We start from the raw sequence: 20,653 nt of genomic DNA, 5'->3' as shown, positions 1-20,653 counted from the left end.
ATAAGAAGTAAGATCACGTTCCCTTCAAATGCAAGTTTCCAAAAAGAAAATTCCTTGCTACATCTTGGAATAATTTTGACACAAAAGCCAGAAGAGACATAGAGCAATGATTTTCACTAGGATTTTGCCAATGGCTACATTTGGGTACGTGAAATATTTTTGTGGTCTCAAGCATGTATATTTAAGGTATCTATTCAAATCTGGACACACACACACACACACACACACACACACCTCACAAACACACAAGCCACCAGTCATCTACACAGTCCCTTCCTCACTCCAGAATAGAATTATCATATCAGAGAAATCATTAATATGCTATGGTCTCCTATGGACTATGTGAAGGAAGAACCACTGGTAGAAGTTTCCTTCCCCCAACTTCCCTTTGAAGAGATGCCCTGAATTCATAGGATAGCTGGACAGAAAGACATGCCAGAGGAGCCCTCTCTCGTAAGAGTCTCCCCTCTCCTGAGGCTGCCAACAACCCCGCTCCGGGGCAGCCAGGTGAAAGAGCCACATGGCTATTCATACCACTTAGATGGGCTTGGAGTCACCAGACAGAAGATCACCAGGTCTTATCATCCACCTTGCCATGCAACCCAGAATCACTCCCCTAGGACTTCTGGGGTTTTCACCCCACCATGCAGCTGAGCTAGTTTATGTGTCTCATTTCCCCGAATTAGAGTTTGAGCTTCTTGAGAGCAGGAACTGTCATTTTCCTATTTGTATCCCCAGCACTGAGCACAGTGTTTGGCACATAATAAATGCTGTATGTAACTGTGTAATTCACAATTGTAATTGTATAATTCAAAGTCTGTGAGGAATTTAATTAGCATTTATGAATTTAGGCTATGAACCAGCAAGAGGCCTGATAATGGCTGGAGTTAGCAATTTAGTACTTAGAAACATCTGAAAGCAAAAAAGGACTATTCAGTTTGGACAACACACCACCCTTTCCAGGAATAGCATGATGCCTACCACATAGAAGGCACTTGAGAAATGTTTGCTAAATGGATAAGCACACACCTACACACAAATGGATTCAGGTATAGGCATCTATTGTTTTTTCCTTCAATGATATAATATGCACTCAGACCTAGGACACTGGGGTGTAACCTATAAGCATGACCTAAAGTCCATGAAAGGAAAATATGGTCTCATTTACCACTGTCCTTCAAAACCACCATTATAAAAGGAAAAAAAAAACCCTTTAGTTTCTATTCTCCTTACGCATAATTAACATAAGCCTAAGAATCCCTGCCTAGTTTTAATTTGTTCTCCCTAGGATCTTCATTAAGGCACCTGGACATTTAGAAACACTGGCACATCCTAGGAGCATAATGAATATGGGGAAGGCAGGGGAGTAGAGGGGAGAGAGTGCATGTGAAGGACAGAGAAAAGAAATACAACTGAGCCAAACCTCTCTTTGTGTTTTAATATTACTATCTAGGATAAAGACAAGAGATATGGGATCACATCATTTAAAATGGATAGGAACCTGAAATGGAAAGTGCTTGAGCACAGGGTCTTCCTGGAAAGAGAAAACAAAATTGTTTCTCACTTTCTTCTTCCTTGAAAATAGGGGCTCACCATACTATTTTTCACTTTGTTTTGGGGGGAGGGAGGGTGTTCAAGTTTTCTTCCACAAAAATGACTCATATGGAAATATGTTTTTACATGATTGCACATGTATAACATACGTGAGAATGCCTGCTGTCTCAGGGAGGGAGAGGGGAAGAATTTGGGACTCAAAATTTTTAAAAACAAATGCTGAAAATTGTTTTTACATGTAATGGGGGAGGGAATACTATTTTAAAAAACACCTGAAAATAAAGACTCTTTACCAAAAAGACTACAAAGTCTATGAAGAACTAAATGAATACAAGTAGGTAATTAAGAACTGACAAGCCCTGAAAGTCTATATAATGCTAAAGCATAACTTGTTAGAAAAGCGGTTTTCAATTTTTTGAAAAATAAACCCATGTACTATAAAAATGAATAACAGTGAAACTCAAAACCTCTTATAAGGATAAAACTAATGAGAAATGAATTGTAGCATAACCCCACAGAATTATCTAAATAGGTTTGGTGTGAAGTCAGCTCATAGTGATTCATTTCATATCAGGTAATTCTTCTGAGGGGAAAAAAAGACTTAAGTTTCATACATTTCTAAGACACAAATGTGTTTATCCAAAATGTCAAGTTAAAGAAATCACTGTGACTGGTTCATATAAGATCAAAGATGTGTAACAGGAGATCTAATTTAAAATTATTCTCTGAGCACAGATTCCTAAGGAAAGAAGAAAAAAAAGGAAAGTCGAGGACATCAAGAGGGCATGCACTCTACTTGTTACTTCTTTCTGGTTCCTCTCTTGGCTTGTCAGCAGCCTAGAGATACCTCTGACTCTGTGGCCCTCTCCTGATGAGGGAATCCTTGGCCCAGGTTGCCACTTCATGAGCGGCCCAGGCCATCCACACTCACTTCACTCCTGGGTCTACTCTGGACTCCCCAGACTTCTCTACCTCCTCCCCAGCAGCCTTCCCCAAGTGCATGTCATTCCCTGCCCACCACTCTCCCCTTCCAGCTAGCTTTTATATGTCACCTTCTCCCATTAAAGTGTAAAGTACCTGCATGCTGAGGCTGTCTTTTTTGCTTATATTTGTATCCCTAGCCCTTAGTAGAGTGTCTGGTGAAGTGTATAATCTATGTTCTATCTATCCATCTATCTATGGAAAGGAAAAAAAAAAGGTGGCTAAATTTAATGAGATTCTTCTGTAGCTCAAAAATTATGGATGTAGTCAATGACCAAAACTGAAATGACAGCAGTAATGGAGTTTATATGTTCCACAGATTAATCACATTTTTACTAAAAGCAACCACCAAGAGGAAATCACCTTAACTCTTAGGCACCAAGGCATTTGAGCACACTAGAGATTCAGAGCCATCTCCGTAAGACTCTAAAAGGGGGGGGGGGGAGGTGTGTGGCCTAAGAGATGAAGAGGTTGCCAACTTTCACAAAACTGAAACAAAGAGAGGGACCCAAGAGTGAATAAAGCTATACTGTTCATTTCTGTTTGCTCTGGGGACAGTCCAGGCTGCTTTTCAGAAAAAGCAGCCCTACCAAACACCAATGCCACAGCTCAAAGTTTTGCTGCCTGACTCTTCTTTTGTTCGACTTCTCTCACAAAGTATATATAATAACCCTGTGGGACTCAAGAGTGACTCCAATGCCACAGGATCTACAAAATAAACCTAAGACAATCAGATTCTGTGAAAAGGGAGTCCCTTGGTCTCCACTCAGTCATCAAGAGTACTCTCACTGCTTGCTTGTGGAACAAGTGAGGTGCAATGAAGCTCTAAGCGCGTTAGGAGGAACTTCCAATAAACAATCTTACTTTAAGCAGCCTTAATATTCCAATCCTCTTTTCATCACAAAACATACCTGATCCTAATCTAGACTTGTACTCATCTATGATATACTCCAAACTACCAGTCTTTCTCCTTTAAAAAAAAAAACTACTCTTCTAGTGATGCCTCCTTGCCTCAGGGACGACAGGTAGATATCTCAGAAATTAAGTCTTTGCTTGTGCTTTATGAAACATAATTACATGACTAACATGTAAAATACCTGTTACTATCTTGTTCTTTGCTCACTATGTTTAACTTTTTCTTTTAATATTGACTAAAGTTGCTTTTGTGATATTTAGGCAGCTGTCCTTCCATCTTCAGGCCTACTTCTTTTGCTTTAAAACATAATTATTCAAGCTTATCTCCATAAAGTCCTACTCTGAGGCCACATGGGAGGATAGAGGTCTCCCTGGGTTCCTGAAAATTATGCTGGCACCAGCTATTACCCTTGCTAGAAAGGCTCCAAGTACAGTTCAAGCAAAATACCAATCTAGCTAACTACAGGGAGGGCTTATCACCAAGATAATGAGCCAAGTTGGCCACCTGGTGATGTTTGGGGGTGGGGGGCATGGCAATCCATGAAACAAAAAAAATTATAAAATAATTAGCTTTGCATAATCCCTTTCTACTTCTGTAATTAAGAGCAGGAGAAAAGGAAATAGGCAATTCCAAGAATCACAGTTTTTGGACTATCTTATAAACATTAACTTAGCTCTTAGTACTCTATGAAATCCTTGTTCAATAACCAAAGAGTGGACATACCACAAGAGGAAAGGAATCCTATCCAGCAAACAGAAGTGTTTGCAGCTAAATAAAAGGATAGGTCACAAGTTCTCCTGCAAGAGGTAAATAAAATGTCTGTTTTCACCATATATCCAAAGGCAACAAGAAAAACATCTTATGGGACATTTGATCATCTCATATTAGCTCAAGAAAAGTATCTGCAAAAAGATCACCACAAAAATAGCTAGGTTTATGCACCAACATTGGCTGTAGGAGAAATTCTACTAAAACTCAACAAGACCCTTCAAATTAAATCAACATATACTTTAGTACATAATAATTTCAATGCAAAGGTAAGAACTGATGAGAGAGTGGAAAAAAATATGGTTCAAGGTTAAGAAACAGAATCCTCATGCTTAAACATCATCAAAAAGTGAGACAGAAAGTTCTGGATGTGATGAGCACCAAGTAACATCACACAAAAAAAGAAATTGATTATATTTTAACTGGCAGGAAATGACTCATTACTAATGTGGGAGTTATTCCTGAATCAACTGTCTGTGTATAGTCAGACCACTGTGACTTGTTAGAGCAAAGACCAAAATTAATGGAAGCAAGAAAAACAAAGGCAAGAAAAACAAAGACAAGAAAACGCTATAGTATTTAATTAACTCCAACCTGCTACTTAAACAACTTATTAATTTTAAAAAATGGAAAATGGATGTAAGAAAGAAAATCAATACTGCTTAATGCCATTTTGTAGTGCATTTTACCAATCAGAGGCAGTTCAGTGGCATGGTGGACAGAGCACTAAACAGAGTCAAAAAGACCTAAGTTCAAATCTGGCCTCAGACACTTATTAACAGTGTAACTCTAGGGAAAGTCCCTTAACCTCTGCCAGCCTCAGTTTCCTCATCTGTATAGTGTCTAACAATAGCACTTACTTTTCAGAGTTGTTATAAAGATACAATGAGATAATATTTTTGAAAATGCTTTACAATCCTTAAAGTGCTATGAAAATGCTTGTTGTTCATTACTATAACAAAGAGACCAAAAGAGCCTAGATGCCAACTCTGCTAGCAAATACTTGATTCATTCACCAAGCGGAAAGATGGACAACACTGGTTTAGAACACAAACGAGTTTGTAAAATTTTATAGAGGATGGTGAAAAATCACAAGCAGCTGCCAAAGCCATAATGTCTCATAAAAGACACACACACACACACACACACACACACCACAAATAGTGGAAAGACCAGCAAGTTGAAAGAGAGCACAATGAGAATCATAATGAAACAAAGCCTTCACCAAGACATTGAAGGACAAAACCAGGAGGGACAACAGAATAAAAGAGCTGAGAAGACCATCAACAAACTCTTCAGCTTTGAGGCCAGTAGAGCCACCAAGTCTGGACTCTAATATTGTTGTATTGGGTATATAGGAACAATCTCAGGATGGTGGTGTTTGTGCTTCCTCTGGAAGCTCCATACTAGATTTAACATAATTTTGAAGTAACCGAGGGACTAATTCTTAAGGTATCTGAAGATAAGATACCAAAGGGATGAGAAATCTTAGCCCTTAGTATTATTTTTTAAAAGGTGACCAAGAGATCATCAGTAATTATCAACCCATTGCTACTTTCCTAGCTATTTAAAATCTTTATGAAAATAATCCACACATGGATTATTACAAGGACATCTTTGATGGGAGAATTGGAAGGGAACGAGCAATCTTTCGCAAGTGATATTCCACCTAAACCATGACACAAATAATCAGTCTGAATAATAGATAAAATATAAGATCACACTGTATTTGTCTGTTTACTATGTTTTTAAAAAACATTTTAATGTGGTACAGCATAATATTATCTTAATCATTCTCCTCCAACAAGATGTCTCTGATGTATATATCCAAATTACAGGTTACTCACTGAACAATTGATATTCAACTTCTGATGGTTAATATTAAAGAATAAAACAGAGAGACAAGCTTGCTAGGGGTGTTCACCCCTGTCAGATTCAATCCAGCATACATTAGATGAGGAATTTCTGAAAGTTGGTGAGGTTCTGCTGGTATTCTTACTTATAGTTTTCATTACACTGATTATACGATGCCCCAGAAATTGCAGAGTCACCATAATCACTCTAAAGAGTTTATCCTTACTATCCACATATGGAAAACTAAGTGGATAAAGACATCTTAGCGTTCAATCTACAATATGTAATTGAATGGAAAGCTACAGCCCTTATCTATCAATATATACAAACTGAAGAGATGCCACAAATGGACCAAGAACTGGGCCCAGAACAGAACACAGTGAGTAGAGCAGACTAAATTGTCTTTGGGAAATTATAAAGTTCTCTAAATGATCCCAAGTTTCTCTCTTAAATTAAGGTTAAATTTTTTTTTCTTCTTCTATCTTTCTGTTTTTATGTGACTAAAAGCCATAGAATATTACAGTCTCCAAAAAACTGAAATTGAAGTGTATTCAAAGTTCAACAATCTGGTTGCACAGCGGGGGTAAGCAGGCTACAACTCGTTACAAATGATGAATCATAGAGGAGCAGTATAAAGAACAAGGTAAGTACCAAAAAAGAAGAAAATCCAGGGGTCACGTGACAAGAGCGAGAGATTACCAATGTAATCCATGTAAGTCCATGTTCTCCATTGGTATTCTCATAATGTCAGGACAGATCAAGGCAGCGTCCCAAGATACGGGGGGGGGGGGGGGGGGGGTCCACTTTTGGTGAACTGATGAGAAGACATGGACAAGAGTTTTCAAGGAAGGGAAGCATAAATGGTTTAAGGCCTACATCACTAAAGGGAATGAGTACAGCAAATGTGATCATAGATACCTCTGAGTATTTGAATATACTGATTCAAACAGATGTTTGGGCCTACTGACATTTGTATCTAACTATAAATGTTAACAAAGTGAGTACAGGCAGGGAATAGAGAGACGTTGCATCTCTGTAACCGAAAATACCAGATCAAATTCCAGATAAAGTGTAATAAATAAAAAGTAATTGTGACACTGATCCTATCACTTAGCCTTTCACCTAACATCCAATGGTAACTAGGATATGGCTGGGAAGCGAACTGGCAAAAATGACAAAAGGTAGGAAATGTCAGTGTTGAATTGGCTATAGAGAGACAGGTATAGTCATATATTGTTGGTAGAACTGACTTGATATAACCAGTACGAAAGGTGATTTGGAGTTATACAAAGAAAATATCTTAAATGACCATACCCTTTGACTCAGAGGTCCCCTTGCTAGGTATACACCCTAAGAAGGTCAATGGCAAAAAGGAAGTCTCCACAGACCACAAAATATTCTTAGCAGCACTTTTTTGGTGGTAGCCAAAAACAAGAAATAAAGTAAATGCTCATAACAGAAGGAAATTCAAGGAGAAGCACAAATAAGCAGGATAGTTTTCAGAGTAATGTGCTAAATTTACTATAAACTTTTTTTTAAAGCAAGTAGGTAACAGAGATTTGTGGTTTCATGAATCCTCTTTTTCTGTTCTACTCTATATATGGAAATGTCTTTTTTTTGGTGTTTGTTAAATTCAGAACAAACTAGATACTTGGGGAATGGCTAAACAGAATGTGGTGCAAGAATGCACAAAAGTACTATGCTATAAGAAATGACAAATTAATGTAAAGAAGCATGAGAAGACTTATATGTACAGAGGCAAAGTGAAGCAAACAACAAAAAAAACAATATAAATGCAAAGACTACAGCAATGTAAATAGAAAGAACAAAACCAACTAAAACTGAATGTTTAAGAAAAAATAAATAAAAATGAAATAAAATAATGTTTTATGAGTAGTCATGGTAATACTGATAATAATAAAAGCTGGCATTTATAGAACTCTTAAAGGCTTGCAAAGTACTTTACAAATATTACCTCATTTTATGCTTACAACAATCCTGGGAGGTAGGTGTAATCATCGTCCCCATTTTGCAGTTGAGGACACTTAGGGAGACAGAGGTTAAGTGACCTGCGCAGCATTGTAACCCTATTAAGTGTATAAGGCTGCATGTGAACTCAGGTCTCCTTGACTTCAGGTCCAGATCCCTAATCACTGTAAAATTTAGCTGACCTAGCTGCAGTAAAGTTGTGATGACGATGATCCCAAAGAAGAGATTTGTGAAAACATCTCTCCCTAGTCCTTGCAAAAGTGAGGGGTCTACAAGAGTGAAATGCGGTATATGACGTCAATTTTCCCATATTTTAGAACATGTAAAATGGCTATCTGGAAGAGATAAGGAGGAGGGATAAATAGGGATACAAAGGGAAATGTAAGTGATATAAAAACAAAAGATATCAATAAAATCTATTTTTAATGGGAGAAATATTTCAAACAAAAAATCATGAAATCATTAGCTGTCTATAGATTTAGCATCAGTAACTCTTTTTTTGCCTTCATTATTTGTGGTTTATAATGGTTGAGTCCATTAATGATTCCAAAGCTCTGGAGCAGGAGCAGAATAGGAAAGAGATGGTACATGCTACTGCAAAGAACCAGGACCCATTGAAACTCACTCACTCTGCTATGTTAAGATAGCCACAGGAAGCTGCTGCATGAAGAGGAGTCCAGCCCTCATTGTCCTGCTGGTTTACATTGGCTCTGTTCTCCACTAGGAACTTCACCATGTCCAAGTTTTCATCAATACAGGCCTGAAAAGAGGTCAAAAAGCCAAAAAATCAATTTTGGTTTCTAAATTTTGATAGAAACACTAAAATTCCCTTCCCCCTCCCCCTTTGCTAGTCTCTGTCTTCCTTTTACTCCTAGATGCTACCCATCTAACCTATCCCACTCCATGTCTAAAGATAAAGACATCATCTTGCATTTCAGATTCCTCCAAAGGCCCTTGTAAATTCTGGTAAGTATATTGAATTCTGGTGAGTATGAAATCATGTTTACAGATGAAAAGTAAGCTGTATTCCAGAAAACTCATAGTAAATAATAATGACATTAGTAGCACTTTAAGATTTATAGAGCATTTTAAAAACATTTTCTCATTTGACTTCTACCATAATCCTGTGAGATAATACAGGTATTCTTATCCCCATTTCATAACTAAAGAAACTAAGTCTTAGGGAGGTTAAGTGATTTTATTTGCCCTTAGTCACAAAGTTAGTTTCAAAAGTGTTATTTGCACCCAAGTCATTCCTGATGATTATCTCAAACTCTCTCTCCTAACCCATGCTTCCTCCAGCAAAACACAAAATGAAAACTTCCAAATTCCCTCATAAATAATTAACAATAGGTGTCCTATAAGAGGCACAGAATCACCTAGCATTGACTCCTACCAAGGTAAAATGCAGCTTAATTCCCATATCCAGCTCAATCCAACATACCTTAGCACCCACTCCACAAAAGGTTTTTATATGGGACCAAACTAGGAATCATCTAGGGATTGGGAGAGGGGTGGGGGTGGGGGGGCACAATTACAGTCACTCTTGGTTTTATACTTGAGGCCATTTCCATCTGTGTGGGATGAATGTGGGAGTGGGGTGGAAAGGATCAGGCTATAAATTCCCACCTGTCCCAGGGATTAAGCCACAGCAATGTGACTCAAGTAGGGACATGAAATGTGAAGAAAGAGTTAACCATAGAACTCAGGATGTGCTATATTGTCAAGGCTGGCATTATGGCCAAGAGAATTCAGAGTTTGTGGGAGAAAGAGTGATCTTATCATCTTCAGGGCCCTGGGTAGAGAGGAATCATGGCAGAGTGGCTATAGTATTGGCCTTGAAGTTAGGAGACCTTGGCTTCAAGTCCTGCCTTAGACACTAACTAGGTAAATCATATAACCTCTCTGAGCCTCAGATGATCATAGCTCATACATCACAGGGCTGCTGTGAGGATCAAATGAGATAATGTATCTAGAGTGCTTTGCAGATCTTAAAGCACGATCAATATTTATGCCAGTATGATTATTCTTAATCCTAGCTATATCACTAACTAGCTGTGTAACTTTAAGCCATTCGTTTAATCTCTCTGTGCCTCAGTTTCTTATTTATAAAGTAGGAATGATACTATGTGCTCTTCTTCTTAGAGTTGGTGTGGAAATAACATGAGATGACAGGTATGAAAAGGTTTTGAAAATTTTCAAGCGCTATACACATCTAAGGTATTACTGCTGTTGTTCCAAAAGCTGTAAGAAACTGAAACCTGGGCTCCGATTTATCTGATTTTTTTAAAAAAGAAAATACATAAGGAACTTTGTCAAATCTATATGAATACAAGTCATTCCCCAATTGATAAATGGTCAACAAACAGGCAGTTTTTCAATGAAGAAATCAAAACTATATATAGATATGAAAAAAATGCTCTATATCACTATTAGAAAAATTCAAATTAAAATAACTTTGAGATATCATTTACACCTGCAAGACTGGCTAAAATGATAAAAGGGGAAAACAACAAATATTGGAGGGAATGTGGAAAAATTGGGACATTAATTCACTGCTAGTGGAACTGTGAATTGACCCATTTTGGATAGCAATCCAGAATTACGCCCAAAGAGTTATAGAACCATGTATACCCTTTGACCCAGCAATACTACTGTTAGGTTTGTTTCCCAAGGTGATTAGGGAAAAAGGAAAAGAATTTGTATGTTCTAAAATATTTACAGCAGCTCTCTTTATGGTGGCAAAGAACTGGAAATTAAGGGGATGCCCTTCGACTGGGGAATGGCTAAACAAGTTGTGGTATATGGTTGTGATGGAAAATTATTGTGCTATAAGAAATGATGAGCTGGCTGATTTTAGAGAAAACATGGGAAAACTTACATGAAATAATGAAAAGTGAAATGAGCAGAACCAAGAGAACACTGTACACAATAACAGAAATATTTTCATAAGAACAGCTTTGAAATACTAATTCATTTTGAGTTTCATAAATACACAAATCAACTATAAAGGGCCTATGAAGGAAGATGCTATTCACCTCCAGAGAAACAACTGATAAATAGAAGTATGCATAGTATGGTTTTACACATATATACATATTTGTGTCTAAAGGCAACCTTCTCTAGAGTGAAGTGGGGAGGGAGAGAGGAAAAAAAGTGCACAGCATAAAACAAAAGAAAACTTAGAAGGAAACATAGAAAAACAGGACAGCTTTGAAAATGACATGTAATATTTATTACATAGTTTTTTTTTAAGTAAACAGTGTGAAATGGAAATTCTTCTTTTTATGCTGCGCTGTATACATGGAAATGTTCTTTTTTGGTCTTTTGTATTTAAGTTCAAAATGAACAAAAACTAAGAAAGAAAGAGGAACGAAGGAAAGAAGGAAGGAAGATATATAAGGGACCAAATACAGATTTCTTTAGTGGAAAGTTTCTGTTACAAAAACCATACTGTAGTAGCAATTTAGATTTGAAGATCTTTCCCACCCGTTAATAGGCCATGTGACCTGCTTCTGTCACAGGAAGACTAAGTTTCATGTGGTGGGAAGAGCTTGCTGAGAGGAAAAGGAAAGTGTGTCACAGGAAATGGAGAGAGAGAGAGAGAGCGCACAGTTATGGCTGCTAATGGCCATTGTGATAGAGCTGAACAGACTGACTTAGCTGTACTGTGAGTTAGGTTTTGGGAAGACCCCAGCAGGGGGTCAGAGAGGTTTTGGGATGGCGAGGCTCCATGTTGTGATGTTACGTATTGAATATTTTACTTCTGCGACAGATTGGATAAATGGCTTGTGGGATATGGTTCTCTGGTGTCTGAATAAATGGCTTACTACTTCTACTTTCTATGTGGAGAGTCTCATATACTTTGCGATACAGAACCACATAGGCATTTTGACAATTATCAACTACATTGTTATTATTGCCTTGCTGATACACATATCCCACCCAAGAAACCATTTCTAAGTTGCAATGGGAGAGACCCTGAGAAGAAGAAATACTTTAAGGATGCCCTGAAACATGATCTCAAATGATGCAACCATTGTAGTCATGGATGGATATGAAAACCTGTCAAACTGCAATCCCAGATAGAGAAAATTTCTAGATAATAGTTCTAGGTTGCCCATATGCCAGAGCCACAAGGAACACAATCTTAGGGGAGAACATCAATGGCTTTAAAGAAGGATGGAATGGGGCGGGGGGAGAACATGGTTAGAAAATTTGCACTGATCTTTTCAGTGATGAGTGTACACTTGGGAGCCCACCTCCATGAGTTGTGGCACAAACTTAGGTCATTTTGAAATACAGGTAATTACATATGGAGAAATGGGGAAGGAGGAAGAGAGAGAAGACAGAAAGGGGGGAGAGAAGGAAAGGAGGAAGGAGAAAGGAGATGGAGAGGAGGAGAGAGAGAAGGTGAGGACAGAAATAGACTTTTCCTCTGAAAACTGTACCCAGACGTAGGTAATAACATCTAAGCTTAGAATCAGGTGTGGGGAAACTGCAGCCTCAAGGCACATGTAGCCTTTTAGGTCCTTGGGTGTGGCCTTTTGACTGAGTCCAAGTTTTACAGAACAAATCCTGTGAAGTTTGGATTTAATCAAAGGGCCTCACTTGAGGACCTAGATGGTCACATGTACCTTAAGGTCACAGGTTCCCCACTCCTGGCTGAGATGGTTCTACAATGATTGGGGAAATCAGTCTCCTCAAAACAAGTGTTGTCCCTTCTTACCTCACCATCTTATTTTTCCATTTTCTAAGAAATACCAAAATACATGTGTGTATACATATATACATGCATATGTATACATACACACACACACACACACACACACATACACACACACACACACACACACACATATGGGAGAGAGAACAAGACAGAGCACACTAGGCAAAGTAATGGTTAATCTGGAAAGAAGAATGCCTGAATAAATCTCAAGTAACCCAAGGAGTATTACAATCACAATGAGCAAATGCTCTCTTCCCCACTCCTCTCCCAGAAAAAAAATATACTAAAAAGCCAAAAATGTCTTCATTCCTCTCCAAGTTGTACAACTGTCTCTCCCAGCTTTCTCTACCATGCCACTCTTTATTCTGGAAGTTCATTCTATCTCTGTACTTCACACATCGGAAGTATCCTCTGCGCCTGTGGCCTCTCTCTGATTGGCTAGTCCCTCCCAGAATGGCCACTTTAAGAAAAATGTCCAGGCTAATTATATCTTAATTTCTCTGAAGTCAGACTGAACACCTGACTCTCCCATACTTTTTCTACAATGTCCCTATGCCAGGTACCCTCATCTCTTCCTCCCTCTTCAGCTTCCTTTTATGTGTTGTCTTCCTCTGTTACAATGTAAGCTGCTGGAGGTCAGAAACTATATTTCTTTCTGCCTGTATTATGTATTTTCAGTGCTTAGCCCAGTGCCTGGTACAAAATAAGTGCTGAATGAATGGTTTTTGATTTAAAAAAATACTATAGAAGAGATTTATGTTAGCCCACCAAAAGACCTTCCTGACCATAGGAGTTCAAAGACAGAGGGGACATGTTATAAGAGGGATTTCTGGAAGTTCCAGCTTGGGACGGCTTAGTGCAAGTACTATCTGGAAACAGGAATGATGAATCTTCAGTAAAGATCAGAGCTAAATCAAGAACCACAAACCACAAAATTATCTTGACAAATTAGAGAATTGGATTAGAGAATAGTGAGCATTCACTTTCACTCATTACTGAAAAGAGCTAAAGTCCTTTCATTAGCAACTGTGCACTTAGGCCAATACCTTCCTTCAGTATTAACCAATCCACTCTCAATGATTTCTCATAGCCAAGATGCATATCTTGTTCTCTTTCAAATAACTGCAAAAACCCCAATTCCTTTGTGAAAATTTCTTAGAAAATTAATCAATTCCCTTTCACCCCTTTCATCTAAACATGTCACACACTCCAAAAACACCTCTAACTCTCCCAAAGGGCATTCATCCTTTACTTTTTTACAACATAAACATTTCTTTTCATTTAATTTATGCTTCTTGCTATTCACTTGTTATTCAACTGTCTGTATGTGTTATGTTCTTGCTCTATGTTCTGTTTAGACTCACAGAGAGTGACTCTATGACTTATTCCATAAAACTACCAAGCCAAAATCAGTAATGTAGACTTTGAAGGGAGAATGGTTATGTCCATAAAAGGGCATTGGCCCAATAAAGAAGAAAGTGCAACTAAGAAAGATACAAGTAAAACTTGCAAACTTTCTCTGTCCATGATCATACGCCTCCAATATCACAGAGGTCAAGTGTGCTAACTTCTTCCAAGTAACTGCAGGCCAGAATGGTCATTAATGGCATCAGTTGCCATTTGTTAGCCTCTGACACAGTCACAAAATTTCTTTCTTGGCTTTCAACAGAGAGTTTCAAATACTTAGTTTCAAATGGCCACAATAATGTCAGACAGGCCTTTGGGAAGTAATGCTATCAAGATCTTTATTTTTATTACCCTCTGGAAAGGACAGCTCCCCAAGGCTTAGAGTAGCTAAGACATAATACCCCACCAGTACAAGTATAACACAAAGAAAAAATGTATCATCCTATCCCTCCTCTTCCCTTCTTCACTCATTCTCTGAGTGAACCCCTGCTCAACACCCCCCCCCGCTTTTGTGAGGAAGGTATTGTGCAATGGAATTATAATAAATGCTGAGTTCACTTGGAATGTCACATGGGCAGCATATCAATATTATATGTGCAGAAAGAACTCATCTTGGAAAAAACAAAGGGCCAAAGGCTTTACTCACTACCCAGATGCCCTCCACAAACTAAAATGAAATCAGTTATGGTAGTTCCAAAAGTTCTGCAAATAGCCTCTTGTACAGGCAAGTAGCAGAGCCAACTGATTTTATTGATTTTTTTTATTTCCTATGTATCTATCTGCTGAAAGAAGATAGCTGGGTTCAAAGTGTCTTTGGGTTGGTATGTTTTTCGGTGCTTATTTTCAAGGCAATTCCCTCTCTAGTTTTTTTTTTAAATGAATTTACATGCTATGTGTGTCACAGTTAAGCTGGAGTAGATCATCATTAGAGAAAGATTAAACAGTTGTATGACACTCTCATGAAATACCATAGAGAATATACTGTCCTGCTGTTTCTCCTGTATCCAGAAAGAGGAACATGACTAAAGCCATTGGGGAGAAAGGAATGGCTCCCTGAAAACCTTCTCAAATGAATAACTACTAAATTTAGATGCCCTTCCACCCACTCTACTCACAGCTGTGCTGCTGACTCACTAGCTGACTGAAGCATGGCAAAGTAAGCACGCTTGCCCAATCAACCCCAATCTACAAAATCACAGACTGAAAATGACAAATCTAGTGGCATGTAGTATGATCTCTTGCCTCCACACAAGGCTATAATGAACCATTGAAAACAAATGGACGTCTTATATTATTAAAAATTTCCAGGAAAAGAGATTCAACACACTTTCTACTACCAGTTAAGCATCTTATCATGCGTGCTACTTAATATTGAAAAAATTCTTCCTTACATCTAACCCCAATTCCTTTGGCTGAGGTTTAAATCTATTTCCTCTTTTTGTGCCATCCTAAGGATATACTAACTGCCACCCAGAAAATGAATCTTTTACCTTTAATTTTCTTTAGAGTTCCTTGAAGAATTTAATCACTAATCCTGAAGAGCTCGCTAAGTCACAGAAATGTTAACCATCTGTAATTCCCAAATTAGTCATTCTAGCCCCAGTCCAGTGTCCTGGACATGCTAGATTTCCAAAAAGCATTTCTAACTACTTACTGGATATCTCCACCAATCAGATGTCCCACTAATATCTTGAAGTCATCGCATCTAAAAGTGAACTCATTGTCTTTACCCCCAAACCAAATACCCCTTATGAGTTCTGGATTTCTGCCAATAGTAATACAATCCTCCCAGTCATCAAGGTTGGAAGAGTTCTTCTCCTCAGCTCCAATGATCATATTTTATTCCTCTTTGTATTGCATTCACTACTTTGCATGTAGTAGGTCTTCAAATTAGCAAAGTAACTGTTTAATCTTCCTAACTGACATGACATACTTCCCTGTCAATGATAAACTGAAAGGATTTTCTCCAAGTAAAAACTTTGGCTTTACACAGAGAATCGGTATCAAGTCCCATCAACTGTACCTGGTACGCACTTCTACAACCAAAGGCAAAGCTGCTGACAGCTAATCAGTGCCAGGGTTAAATCTAGGAGTGCGGAGGAAAAGTCTGCACAGAACAAAGCCTCCTACTTTCTCAAAATAGCCTGCAACTGTCACCACCACCAAGTGCCAGCCTGAGAATCTGACCTTGTCATTGTGTCGCGGGGCATTGCTTGTCCTACCTGCTCCTGCCACAAAATCTGTCTCCTCTCTCCACCAGTCACTGCTCCAAGATGCTAAGACATTGCTAGTAATGGCTTTATGTAAAAAGAAACCAGCATTTTCCTTCCTCTCACTTCTCTGTTCAGAGCAGTCTCAGTTTCAACAGATTATACTGATACAATGCCTTTAGAGGATATGCTTCCTACAACAGGTCACTCTCCTCATGTCTTTCCACTATTCCTTCCTGTACTCTGGGAAAATTCAAAAGTTTCACTGTATCACCACAATCCTAAACTTATAAACTAAGAAGAAAACATAATTTCTTTCATCCAAATGTTCATTAGCCAGGCAGCGAATTCATAAGCCATGTTGGTAAAATCAAGAGTGGTCAGGTACAAAGTAGGCCACCAAACACAAAACTGGTGACCAGTGCCCAATTAAGGTAAGGAACATTTTGAACTCTCTGTCAGCAACCCACACTGCTCAACCAAGTTCTATACAATTAGCATGGCATATGCAGAGGCCAGGGCTAAGTAAACATGAATTTTTGGTGTTTGTACTCTATCCATTTGATATGATCTGTGCTTTCGCACCACCACCACCACCACCACCATCTCATGCACTAATATAGAACAGATGTCATTAATCTACAGCAAATTTGATTTGCATTGGCACACCATTTGCTGCTTTTGCATCCCACACCCTCCTGGACAAGTTGGTAGTGGCATTATTTCTTGACTCTCTCCATCCCTACCCAGGTGTGACAAAAAGATCAGAACCTTGGCATACCATTTTTAAAAGGCTGCCAACTCTTGGCATTGACAATCAAGAGATTATAATTCTACTAGGAAAGTGTAGGAAGTTTTGGGCCAAACTGAAGCCCAAATGGCATCCTGAAATCAACAAGTCCTCTAAAACTGACACTCAACATGAGATCTGTGAACTTGTTTCGTTTTTAATAACTAATTTCAATATAATTGGTTTCATTTGTACTACTGTGTATTTTATTTCATGCACTTCTGAGAAGGAAGTCCATAGGTTTCACCAGATTGCCAAAGATGTCCATGACACAAAAAAGGCGAAGAACTCTTCTCTAGGAAAACCTGATCCTGGTTCTTCAAAAGAGTCTTTCTCTGAAGGTGCCCTGGCCAAGGCCCAGCAAAGAAAATGAAATCAAAATTGGATGTTCTGACTGATGAAGAGTAAGCTATGAAACTCAACACTGATGAACCCAGTCTCCTCTAACAAATTCTATTCTCTACTCTGAATAAGCCCCAAAGTGTATTTGCCAGTCAGTCACTAAACATTTATTAAATGCCTACCATGCACTAGGCACTGTATTAAACACTGGAGATGCAAAGAAAGGCAAAAGACAGTCCCTACCCTCAAGGAGTTCATAGTCTAACAGGAGGAGACAAAAAGCAAACAAGTATGTACAAACAATCTAAATGCAAGATAAACTGAAGATAATCAAGAGAGGGAAGGCAAAAGCATTAAGGGGAACAGAAAAATTTATCACAGAATGTAGGATTTTAACTGGGACTTGAGGGAAGTCAGGACAGAGAGATGAGGAGGGAAGTATTCCAAGCATGGGGGACAGCCAGTAGAAATGCTCAAGTCAACAGTGCCGGTGCCTTGTGAAAGGAAAAGCAAGTATCACCGGATCACAGAGGGTGGCAGAAGAAGATGGGGGGTGCAAGACTGGAAAGCGGGACTGGGGGTGAAGAATTTGTATTCCAAATAGAAAATTTTTTATTTGATTCTAGAGAAGATAGAGAACAATAGAGGTTTAATGATGAGCAGAGGTGGGGGTTTGGGGGTGGGGGGAATGGTCAGATCTGAGCTTTAGGAAGATCTCTATGACAGCTGAGCAGAAAATGAACTGGAAGGGGAGAGACTTGAAGCAGGAAGACCAATCAGCAGACTACTGCAATAGTCCAGGTGTGAAGTACAGAAACTCTATTGATACCTCCTACTATAAGGGCAGGATCTGGGGAGGAGAGAAAAACTATGGATAAAATAAAGGTATTAAGTCAATAAACCCAGCAAATTGAAAAGCCTTCATTGTCATGGGTCATCACTGCCTAAGAGAAGTTAACACACATGCTGCCATCCTACAGCCACAATCCTTCCAAGCTGATCTCTCCCTCTTCAAGCTGTGAAATACAGCATTAAATAAGACAAGTATGGTGTCAAGAAAGAGTGAGCCTTGGAGTCCCTGGAGAAATATCACAGGATAAAAATGTTAGCAGAGTTTTGAGTGGATATTTGAAACATCACTGATTTAAAACATAGTATGCCACTCTATGAAGAAGCTTAAATAAGATTCATACATAACATCAGTCCACCTCACAGATGGCAAGGGCTTATCTCCATTTGAAAAACCCATGGGCTGTTATGTGACCACAGCCAAACACCCTGTGAGTGAGTCAATAAGGCAATCAACAGGCATTTGTTAAAGTTTTCACTATGTATACGGCACTGTGTTAAGCACCGGTGATACGAAGGAAGGCAAAAACACAGCCCCTGACCTCAGAGAGCTCACATTCTATTGAAAAAGGCAACATACATAAAAATTATGCATACAAAATACATACAATGTAAATGGAAAGTAATCTCAGATGGGTAAAAGTGGTTGGGGTAGAGGAGAGGAGGAAGAGGGAACTGGCAAGTCCTCTAGCAAAAGGTAGTATCTGAGCTGAGTCTTGAAAACAGTCACGTTAGCCAGGCTGAGGTGCGGAAGGACAGTATTCTTGGCCAAGGGGACAGCCGAAAAAGAGGCACAGAAACAGCAAGAAGACCAGCATTACTGGACTGGAGAGTCCACGGAAAGGAAAAAAAAAAGGTCATTTGGTTTCCAGATGGAAAGAACTACATTTGATCACATATTTAGCAGTCAGGCAGACTCTAGGCACAGGAGAAAGAGAGGGCCAAAAGATGCACAGAAAGGAAAGAATTTCCCAGATAACGTCACTATGACTAGGATTTCTGTTTCCAGTTAGCACATGCTAAGACTACCTCAGAAAAGACCACTCCAGCTTTAGGGACAGTAGATATTTCCCTTCAGTAAAACAAAGCTGCCATCTTCTTCATAGAGTGGCATATTATGTTTTAAATCAGTGATGTTTCAAATGTCCACTCAAAACTCTGCTAACGTTTTTATCCTGTGATATTTCTCCAGGGACTCCAAGGCTCATTCTTTCTTGACAACCATACTTGTGAAGAGCAAATGAAATATTATTTATAAAGAACTTAGCACTGTGCCTGGGAGAAGGAGACCTTCAGGGTTTCTGAGAACAGAAAACAATTGCTATGGTGTAAATGGAAAGTAATCTCAGCAAGAAGGCACTAGAAGGGCAGTGAAGCATCAGGAAGTTCTCTTGCAGGGGCAGAGCCAAGATGGCGGAGAAAAGCAGGGACTTGCCTGAGCTCTCCCAATTCCCCTCCAAACAACTTTAAATAACACTCTGAAACAAATGTTTGAGGAAACACCAATATGTATGTTGAGATCCCCTAGAATTAAGGCAGAAACAGGGACGGAGAAGGTTGTGAGCTAGAAACTAAATTCATTGAGAGAGGCAGGAGAATGACTTGGGGACTGATAGACACTAGGATTGGACTGGGTGATTAATTTGTATAAAGAGAACCTGAGAAAAGGTGAGGTTGACAGAAAAAGAAAATTATAAATGTTGGAGGGGATGTGGGAAGATTGGGACACTAATGCACTGGTGGATTTGTGAACTGATCCAACCATTCTACACAGCAATTTGGAACTATGTCCAAAGGGCTAGAAAATTCTGCATACTCTTTAATCCAGTAATACCACTACTAGGTCTGTATGCCAAAAAGATTAAGAAAAACAGAGGGGAAAGACCTATTTGTACAAAAATATTTGTAGCAGCTTTTTTTGTAGTGGGAAAGAACTGGAAATAGACAGGATGCCCATCAACTGGGGAACGGCTGAAGAAGTTGTGGTATATGATTGTAATGGAATATTAAATTAATATTATTTATTAAAAAACTTTTAAAGAAAAGAAGAGGTTGCTGGGTGACAGTGAAATTGGATGTTCTGGAAGTCAAAGTGGAGAGGAAGGACCTGACCTTCACCTCCTAGGGCCAATGAGTTAGGGAGTGTGAGAGAAGTTGCAAACACCAGTGAAAAGGTATTCAGCAATATTAGAGTGAAGCCATGCCCCAGTGAGAGACAGAAGGTGGAAGGAGCATGAGAGGAAAATGTATAAAATGAAGGAATG

The 20,653-nt window shown here is 38.8% G+C and overlaps 1 protein-coding gene across 8 annotated transcripts in view; it reads right to left on the bottom strand.

The window, feature by feature from the left end:
- Positions 1–20,653, bottom strand: part of PPP1R12B (protein phosphatase 1 regulatory subunit 12B) — a 256,546-nt gene that overhangs the window by 176,941 nt on the left and 58,952 nt on the right. For all 8 annotated transcript variants that reach the window (XM_036757286.1, XM_036757291.1, XM_036757288.1 and 5 more), the window contains exon 2: positions 8,692–8,822. In XM_036757286.1, coding sequence (XP_036613181.1) covers positions 8,692–8,822 — 131 coding nt within the window. The remainder of the gene's footprint in view (positions 1–8,691; positions 8,823–20,653) is intronic.

Source organism: Trichosurus vulpecula, chromosome 4, assembly GCF_011100635.1.
Source record: "Trichosurus vulpecula isolate mTriVul1 chromosome 4, mTriVul1.pri, whole genome shotgun sequence".
Lineage (NCBI taxonomy): Eukaryota > Metazoa > Chordata > Mammalia > Diprotodontia > Phalangeridae > Trichosurus > Trichosurus vulpecula.
Note: the sequence above shows the minus strand (reverse complement) of the source record. Positions and strands in the feature narration are given on the sequence as shown.